The 10,243-nt window shown below is 41.4% G+C and overlaps 1 protein-coding gene across 1 annotated transcript; it reads right to left on the reverse strand.

The window, feature by feature from the left end:
• Positions 1–7,240: 7,240 nt before the first annotated feature.
• LOC6618339 lies at positions 7,241–9,461 on the reverse strand. The gene is made up of 2 exons (XM_002042575.2): positions 8,452–9,461; positions 7,241–8,390 (listed from the first exon to the last, which is right to left on the reverse strand). The coding sequence occupies exon 2, from the start codon at positions 8,384–8,386 to the stop codon at positions 7,586–7,588; it is 801 nt and encodes a 266-aa protein (XP_002042611.1). The 5' UTR covers positions 8,387–8,390; positions 8,452–9,461; the 3' UTR covers positions 7,241–7,585.
• Between the last annotated feature and the right edge of the window lie 782 nt (positions 9,462–10,243).

Below are 10,243 nucleotides of genomic sequence, written 5' to 3' on the forward strand. Positions count from 1 at the left end.
GGCTAAGCAGTGTCGAGAAGAATCCTGCCAAGTGTTGATAACTCAGGAGGCAGCACGACATAATGAAACTTTCAATTTCGAGGGGTAATTATGCGCGAAACATATCTAACTAATTTGCCCCAAAAAGTAGGCAGCACTTCTCGCTGCTCATGTTATTCAAATTTTGCAACGAAATGCAATTAGTTGTCTGCACCTTAATGCAAGGTAAAAATTATTTGCACATTGCCAGACATTTGATAATTTAAATGTAAGCCAAACGTTTGCATTTTATTCAAATCAAACTGCAAGACACTAGACAATGGATTCTGGAGAACAGAATACCAAATTATTTGCAAAAAAGATATTCAGCAAGTCTGCCATCTGCACTATTTTCCATTAAACAAAGGCTGCTAAGGCAGCTGATGATATGGTGTGTCTACCTTGTCTTTGTAATGCTATTTCATTGTTATGTAAACATAAATTTTAAATAATCCTTTCTTTTTATTTAGGAAATTTTGAGCTGGGCGTGTTGCTTCAATTGCTCACCAACAATTTTTCACACTCCATTTTCAAGTAGAATTCATTAATTTGTCCGAATAAAACCATTTAACACAAGTCATGTCAAAAAAAAGCGCATAGAAATCGAGGGCGCATGATTAAAAATGCATAAAGACATTCCAGCTAGTAAGCAAATAAAGAAATCCATCAAATTATATATCTCGCTCAGAAAAAAAGCATTTAATATGCGAACTACAAACGAAGCAGAATAAATCGGTCCGAAATGATATAATATAAAACCGAACTGACTCCGGTCCGTGAATGGCTGTAAATTAAATTGGAAAATATTAAACAAACATTTGCACTCAATAAAAGCAAATTGCGTTTGTTTGTACGCAAGTAAACAGCGAGTATAAAGTCGCCAGTAAACAGACTCCTGTCTGTTGTCCCCAGTAAAAAAAAGTGCGCGACAGAGATGGATAGCTTTCGACGAAAGAGATGGCAGATGCGGATTCAAAAGGCAAATAGCATTAAACAATTTGATCGTTTTGTTCACATTTTCAACTGACACAAATTGCGGAAAATTTTGTTTGCTTATTAGCCAAGCATTCAGGCGTATTAATTTCCTCCTCGTCGCTTTTTGTGTTCTAAGATGTCGCAAAAAGTTCAAGGGTTCCCAAGCACACTTTGCCTTCACCCTAATTTTGTAGTATTTTTTTATTTTTAACTCTTAATTTGATTACGTAGCAAAGACCAACAAAAGAGAATGTTGCAACAAATTTGGCCAGTAAGTGCAAAACTAATTGTTTCCCGCGCTTAAGCATTTAAATTGTTCTGACAATTTACTTTTCATCGGAAATTGTACAGTAAAGATATTGTGAGTAAAGTATTTTAATTAAATGAAGAGCACATTTTACGATGGTAAATTGAATACTTTGTAAGCTTATTTATGTACAAACAGCTGGAAGCTCCCTTTAAACTAAGAAAGACAAACAGTAGGTAATTATTAACTTGAAAAGATAATCATATAAGGCATTTGGCAGACTTTAATCACACATGTGCTCTTTAATATAACTTTGCTGATTGTTCCGGCCCGTCTGGAACTACAACCTATTGCAATCCAAGCCATCGGAATGGAGCTGCACAAGCCGTAGTTGGAGCCACAAAGCATAATTCAATTTGGTCATCAACTGCAACACTTGAGCAGTTAGTTTACTGCCGAGCACAAATAACCGGCTCTCATCTGACCGACGACTGCCTATTGAACACGATGAATTTATGGCTCAACATTTTAGCAGATGATTGATGGGAGTTTCGGAGCAGACGCGGGTGCAGGTCCTAACCACCCCACCTAGTTTGAATGTGTGCCTTGGCCCCAGTCTCTATCTGGTCTCCATGCAAATGCCAAATGCTAATGAATTCATTCAACATACAACTTCAAAAGTCATAAATACTCCGAGTGCCGACTTCATGCAACGTTAAGTGTTTTGTGTGTATTTTCGGGGCAGGGAAGTCGAGGAGGAGAAGGTCCTTGGCGAGGAGACAAACTCATTTCCGTCACTGACACAGTCACTGACTTCATTTAATTTTCAAATTATCAACTCAAGAGTCCAAAACGAGGTTTCGTTTCAGCAATTTTCATTTTCCCTGCACGTGTGTGTGTGTTTGGGGCGCATGTCAGTGCCTTTTGTTCCAGTGTAGCAAAGTGAGAAGAACGAGGAGCGGAACCCCAAAAAAAAAGGGGCTCCACTCCCGACACTGCCGGGGTCGGAGACTGTTTTACATTTTTGCATTTTTCATGTTTTCCCCTGCCATAAAGTTGTGCGAGTTGGGCGAGTGGCATAAAAAGTATGATAAATTAGCATATTACGCATACGCCGTATGTGCAGCTCAGTGTGCGCGTTCCCCTTGTTTGTGTTTTTTGTTTTTCTCAGTGTATGTGTGTTGTCATGGGCTGGATGGCTGTATAATTATGTGCTTAAAGCAATTAGTGCGGGAAGCAATAACGGAGTTTAGCCGCTGCCAGCAGTGCATTACGCATACGCCCTGTGGGCGGCTGAGCACTCAACGAAATACTCAAAGACAGATTAGGGCTTCTAAAAAATTTGGGCCCGCTTGGTAATGTAATTGCAACGCTGTCTGAAGGTTTCGTATGATTTAATAAGTCGCAAAATTGCGATAAATAACACATACAGTAAAGGAAAAGTACGCGATTCTAAAGGTTTAATAGCCACCTGATTCAGTTTCAAGCTTTAATACTTGATACATATCTTAACAAAGCATTTAAGTTTTCTATTTCTTGTCACTTACATAACTTTTTCAAAGCCACATAATCCCATGTACATAACTTTTTGCATAAGCACTTTCTTGAAGTGCGATGCGCTCTCAAAAAGTTCACGTAATCAAATTTATTCAACACGCTTCGATTGGCATTATTCGATTTAATTGAAAAGACAAAAGCAGACCGCAAGAATTTGCCGACTGCCCGATGGCGAGATGGCATTTTCCATTTAATTCAACTTTTTGGAAAATTGCTCACGCATCATTTTCCCCAATGAAACGGCCAAGAACTTTTGCATAATGCTTTGCGGACAGCCACGCTCGGCACGTTTCACTTCATTTATCATCGATTCGCATTCTAAAAACAATGGAAAAGCCCACAAGGAAGTAAGTGTAAGAGTCATTGTGTCACTGCCAATTAATCAATTTGGCTGGCTGGAAAAGCCATACCAAACAGGCAGACGAAAATGCAAATCAATGCCAAATGCCATGGGTATATATCCGCGGCACGATTTAATCATATTTGTCAGACTGCAGCGTTTCACATGTGCAGAAGAATCAAATCACATTTGTCTTAGCCGGCACTTTACGCTTATTGTCAATCAATCAGCGCGCATCGATTCCGCGTATGGGATGTACTCAAAACGTGAACATTTTCGGCTGCCATTGCCGTCGACGCCAAATCCTTCCACCAGCCTCACATTCAGTGGGATTTTGGATGGGGATTTTCCGGCGGATCCGCGCTTGCCGCAATTCGTTCTGCCCAAAGGCAGAAAAGTGCCCCGTTTTCCCAACCAACCAACCAACCTATCGTTTACCCCAATTTGCCTCGTTATTTATCCTGAAAAATGGCGCGCGTGCTACAAGAGCCACTCGAGTATCAAACACAAACTGTAGAAAAGGGGAAATATAACAACTAAGGATTTTGTTTACTTCACCGCACTCCTACCGAACACGCTTTCAATAAAAAACGAATGTGATGACAATGCATTAAGCATTACAAACATTCGATTTTGCGTAATAAGTAAGCAAAAAGTATTCTTTTTGAGCTATACAAATAAATGAGCTTTATTGAATGGAATCTGACTTTAAAATCATTAAATGGAGCACGAAGAATTTAAATATATTAATTAACTAATTGGTAAACACCAACAAGTTTCGGTTATTCTTATTCAGTTTATTCCTAACTTAACTTGTTAAAGAACAAAACCAACTTTACTACAATACGAATCGAAGTTGGATCTAACTTCGTAGTTAAAATATTGACAGAATTTATGCAAATACCATTTACTTTTTAACTTTCTCTTCCTGTATGTATGTTCCGTAAATATCATTAAAAATTGATATTTATCACGTGTGGAATACTGGCTCCCCGAACACTTAGTCAATTTGAAAAGTGTCCCATATCTTGAATGCCCACAAATATAATGAACTGAAAATTCGGGGAATGCGCAAACCAAAACACAGCCAGGACCAAAAGAAACGGAGCCAAGTGCCGACCAAGTCAAGTGAATGCTAACGAGCATGCCTTTTCTGGTTGGATTTCGGTCGACCATGCCCGAAACCTAACCACTCTCCATCGGGTCCGTGCCTGGCCCCATCTGCATACATACATATATATATAGTCCTCCATTTCTCCATCCCTCGATCCCCGAGGAGGACGCACAAGTGCACTTTAGTTTTCAATTTTTGTCGTCTCATAATGCGACACTCTGGGTACTCCGTATATATCTTCCTTTTTTGCCGTGCTCCCATACAGCAGAAATCGAGCAAATATCTTCAAATGGATTTTAAAATCCCAGCCAGGGGGGCGGAGGGGAACAGGAAATGTGAGTCAAAGGTTACCTTGGGGATGCATTCAACAAAATATCTGCACTAATGGAAAAGTAAAAGCTGCAAAACGAGTTAGCAGATATATTTATGTATATATCATAATACTTTCAGCTTGTGCCACCCGAAAATCACTTTAAGGACGGCTTCTAGTTTCATAAATGAAAATGCCAAAATGTTTTACTCTGTGTGCTTCTGTTGACTTAGGATGCTAGGAAACAGTTCGGCGGTCCCAAGTCAATCAGATTATTAGCCCAAACCACCGGACAAACCTCTGACAGATGGACCGACAGACCACTGACCACTGACAGATTGCCTAACTGACCATCTGACAAACTGACTGGATGACTGCCTGACAGCTTGGCACCCCACAAACAGTTGGATCCGCTCAATAAAGACAAGTGCAAGACTGCTAACTATTTGGGTATTTTTCACTCGTTTTCCCGGGCACGTGCCGGTGCACAAAGCCACCCACCCAACCCCCAGGAAACTGTGGGACAACCCAAAGAAGACAATTTGTTGGCGGTCTAGTTGACTTCCTAATGAGCCAGGCTCTGTTCCCGCTACTTGGGTTGCATCAAACTGATTAGAAAAGATGGCAAGTCCCCGCGGAGCAAGATGAGAAGGAATCACCGGGATGGTTAAGACAAATAGGAAGACGTCCCTTTTTCACGGATTTTGTAATTGATTGACTTGGTTTAGACCGCAGTTTCCTCAGACCCAATCTAAAGCCATTAGATATTCCTTCAGTATAATCAGAATGAGCAGTAGAGTTGCGTAAGAAGTTCGGTGCATACTAATAATCTTAATAAAATTTAAAATAACAAATCTAAAAACATAACTTATTCATTTGTATACCTACTATTTTTTTTTATAATTGTAGTCGTCACATTAAAATAGCTTTCTGTAAAGTAAACCAACTAGTTTCGCCTAATCTGGAAGGAATCCGAAAATATAATGGGGGCACTGGACTGCGACTTCTTTCGGTTGTGTTCACACCCGCATCCGGATCATCAAAGCGAAATGGTGGCGACATTCGGGGATAAAAGTGAATTTGTTGGTCAAGCAAGCGTTAAATGGAAAACTTTGGCTCCGAACTTCAACTTTTCTGTGTACTTTTTATTCGCTGGGAGGAGAATGGAATGAGTTTTCAGCGAATAAATTTTACATGGCGACCAAGAAAACACTCCACGAATATTAAAACGAAAGTAGCCAAGTGAGGGTTATTTCTTCCGGCTCCATCTGGTTCCCGTTGGCCGAATGGACGAGCGATTGGCTAATGAAGCGCCACCATTTTGCGGGGCTCCAGAGCTTCAGCATTCGGTGGGAAATGGAAGAAAAAAACCCACTCACTCAAAGAAATTTAGCTCTTTTATGCAAACACGTACGACCCATTTAATTTGGCGAAAAGCGACCGCGTATATGGCCTGCCAGAAAAATACGTGATAAGCAAATTCATAAATCATTAAGATGGTTGCGCTGGCTTCCCGAAAAATGAGGGGCGGAAAGTGGGCTAACGTCAGCGGAAAAGAGCAACAAGAAAGGTTTTCCGACTCTCAAGTGAAGGCTCATAGAATACCCTAGGTAAGCTTAAAGCCGAAACATAAATGCACTTCATCTCAGCAACACCTTACTCAAATATAAACAAAATGTTTCATTGGAAGCAAAGGAAAGATTTTATAAGTGGTCTTTAATTATAGATACCCTTTAAAATTGTTCAGCGAATTAAAATACATCAAAAACCTATAGTATCCTAGCATCTTGGCTTCCCAGAGTAATCTACCTCATTTATACCCTGAAAAAGTTAGGAATTCCAAAAATATGCGCTCCGCGCTCGTGTGTGGTTTCATTAAATTTTATAACAAGCATTTTATGCAAACTTTTTCTTTCCTTTGCACTTTTGGCTATACTCGAGTTGGTTGCTTTTGGTTGGCTAAGTTAAGTCGGTTGGGTTATATACGAGTTAGTGGGAGTATGGGAAGCCGCCTAATTGAAAATTGAAAAAAAGAGCGATGTTTGGTGTTGGCTGCGAAGCCTTTCAAGTCTTCCTGCATGAATGCTAAACGCCAGCAAGTGATTCATTCAGGACCCAGCCAGTCAGCCAGTTAGTCAGTCGGTGGGGGCATTTAAAGCGACATCCAAGGTGGCACTTAGTGGGGGAAAGTCGAGGGCTTTGGGGGGCTTGCTTTATCTCCTGACTCACTTTCCAATTATCATATTAAATCAGTTGTAAGTCATTGCATGTGTATATATTTGCACAACTTATGCAGCAGAAGGACGTCAGCAGCAGGTCGTATAATCCTTTCAGCCAAAAAGGATACTCACGGACAAAAACAAAAATAAATACAGATAAAGGCAACTGAAACACATCAGCGACGAGCCAAGCGGAAAACTGGTACGAGAAAAATCCAGTTGACATTTCACTGAAATGCAGTTAATGGGAATTCGCCTGGCCATCTCTGAAGATAACGATTGCTAATGGGGCTCGGGGTTTTTTCGTATTGCGGTTGGCTAGATAATGAGCACATGGCCAAGTGGAAAAGCGATGTTCCTTTCAGGTGTGGCTCAAAATGTCGTTGGATCTCCAAGGGCAATCGAAAGAGTTCGAATTGCGGGGTGACCCCGATAAAGATAAAGAAACAAAGTTCTCATTTTAGTCCCCTTTATTTAATTGTATCAAAATGTAATTGTATATTATAGAGATTCATTTTGAAAGAAAGTTCTCCAAAAGGGAATAGTTATGTTAAAGCATTGATATCTTGATATTAAATGTCTCAGGTTTGTAGGTTATCAGTTGTAGGTTCCAGACCAGCGCACCTATTTTCAAAATGTAATTATACTGCTTATTTATTGATACTAATATTTCTTCAGTGAAATCGTGATGGAAATCGAATGCAAGTAAAAAGTGCCTCAAAATTCTTGGAATTAAGTAGTGAATTGTGATGTAACCCAACTGAAACGACTTGGTGTTTTTCCTATCTCCTCCAGTTTTTGCAGTCTAGTTTTCGTCCGAGGAATCCGAGAAATCCGAGAAATCCGATAAATCGGAGTCGTCGGAACTACTGTCATCACCGACAACAAACCAATTGGCTAACCCCATAAAATCAGGTGGAATCGGTAGCCAATGAGCATAGGTCGGCAATCCCGCATCGATGAGTTCTCCGTCGGGCAAAGCGTGCTTGTAAAAGCACTTGTTGCCAAAGAGGCACACGCCCTTTCCTTTTTTAAAGTACTTGCAGTCTTTTGCACTCAAAGCGGCGAGGTAATCATTGATGAGCTGGTCCTTCTCCTCCTTTTCCTCCACCCAAACCACACTGGGACATACAAAGTTAGACCAAACGCGACATTCGGGGCAAGTTCGCGTCACTTGATAGGAATACTGCTTGCCCTGACGCCATGTGGAAATGCACTGGAAGCAGAACACGTGGTTGCAGCTGGGCAGGATGCCGAAACGCCTATCTCCTCCCTCCTTCTCCATGATCGTCTCGAAGCAAATGCCGCACTTCTTGTCCTGGGACCTGGCGACGGAGCACATCCAGGACGGCTGCACGGGGCTGCTCACAGATGATGACCCATTCACTTCGTCGGCAATGGTGGCAACACCTGACGGACCCAGAGCGACTGAAGTGCAGCTAGCTGAAGCCTGCGCCTCGCTCTGCTCGCCGTCAGTAGCACGCTTGTAGCTGGGCACGATCGCGCCATTGCCCCCCTGCTGGATCTGGGAGCTGGGGCTGCCCGTGCCGGGCATCGGCAACACACCGGTGTCCTCGTGCTGATCGTTGCTTGCGACTGTACTCATCTTGCTGCGATGATTGCAAGATGTTTTTTTACGGTTTCTAATCACTGAAAGGTGTGGACATTTACCTGCTTTATTGGACTGATGTTTTCTAAAATCGAAGAAGCTTTAATGCCAAGTGCAATCACAATTTTCAACTTTGCCTTTTCACACACGTGCTATGACTGGCGATATTTCCTTTCTGCAGTGTGACCAGAGCATTTTGTATCCTTAACCTATTTTCCTAAATTTTTGCCACCAAGCTACTTAACAGTTGGGTTGAAAAAAGTTTACGAAACTGTTTCCAATGGCATAATGACAAAATACTGTATTTATGTGATGTACAAACCACGTTATAATGGCTAGATATGATATAGGTATCTATTGAGTGGAAACACAAAATCACGATTTCGCGGGCAAACCATGATTTTAGCTTAAAAGCGTGATGTGGTGACTCGACACTCTGGTAACTCTATAATACATTGTAGGTGGCAACACCAAACTCGACGCGTCTTTTAATTTTCGAATTATTTTTTAGTGGGGATAAAACCCTTTTAATCTTCGTGCTTTTCAGATATTGAGCTCTTTAAGATCTGGAAGATAATTATGCATGCAGATTCTGGGAACCCTATGGACAATATTTAAAGCAGTCGCTTTACTGCTTGCTAAGACATTCCAGTTCTGCTTGCTACGGCACTTTCTTTGCTTCCATTAGCAGAATTATGAACTTTGAATGTGTTTGTAGCGTCTTTTGTTTATCACAAAAGTTGTTCAAATTTTCAATAATAGGTTATAAGAGCGCAATTAAATGTATCGTAGATTTCCACCGATGTTCTGTTAGCAGTCAGATAACAAGTGAAATCGCACAAAGCATGCTCTGCATATAATCAGCTTAAAATATCAGCGAACAAACAATTTCAATCAAATTGAAATCAAACGCTACAGGAGGACGCCTCCGTGCCAATCCTCGCATCCTTCCGAATCCCCCGTCATTACCCGCAGTTATGTTCCAGATTTACCTTGCTACGTGCAGCGCCAAGTTGATTGCTCATATGTGTGTGCAAGGCGAAGGCGATGGAGGTGAAAGAATAATAAAGGCACAGGTACGTATACATATTCCCGTTGAGGGCAGGTGGAGTCGAGAGTCACTCGCTGACTCAGTCAGTCATTCACTCAGTCAGCCAGTTTGCTGCGTTGGCCCAAGCCGAGTCGAGCAGTCGAGCGCGAAATAAGCTTTGTCTGATGGACTGAGGTAAATGAACAGTGGAGCAGATCCACCAGGTGGAGATGATGCCACATGACACGCGGAGGAGCTGCCAGCGGTTGCAGCACCAGCAATAGCACGACAGAAAAATAAATTGAAAGCAACTGTTTTTATAAATCTTAATTGAATTTAAACTCAATTTCCAAACATTTTTTCAGTGTGACTGGGAAAAACTAGGAAAAACTGGCATAAGCATAAGGATCTACTATTATCAACATCGATACTTACCTGAAATATCCTCTGCATATATGTACACTATCCCCAATTTTCAAAGTGTATCCAGGTATTGGATCCGCTTGGTTCCGCTTCGCTCGCAGGAGCCACATTTCTCAGCACTGTTGTGTCGTGCAAATCCATTTCGGCTGTTAATGTGACATTTAGTCATTAAAATTTCAGGAGGCGCTACTCAGACAAAGCATGATATTGTTATTATTATTCGCCTGCGTTTGGCTAAAATGCCTGCATGCCAAGTTGCCACCACGCGGAGTAACAGCTGCCAACAACTGCTGTGAGACAACTGCGTACAACGCGGCGTATGCGTAATGTGTTCACTGCTGATGCTGCTTCATTCAAATTAAATTTGCCGTGGGTCACGCGAGTGTTGTTTCGTATTGCAA

Source organism: Drosophila sechellia, chromosome 3L (genome assembly GCF_004382195.2).
Source record: "Drosophila sechellia strain sech25 chromosome 3L, ASM438219v1, whole genome shotgun sequence".
NCBI classification, from domain to species: domain Eukaryota; kingdom Metazoa; phylum Arthropoda; class Insecta; order Diptera; family Drosophilidae; genus Drosophila; species Drosophila sechellia.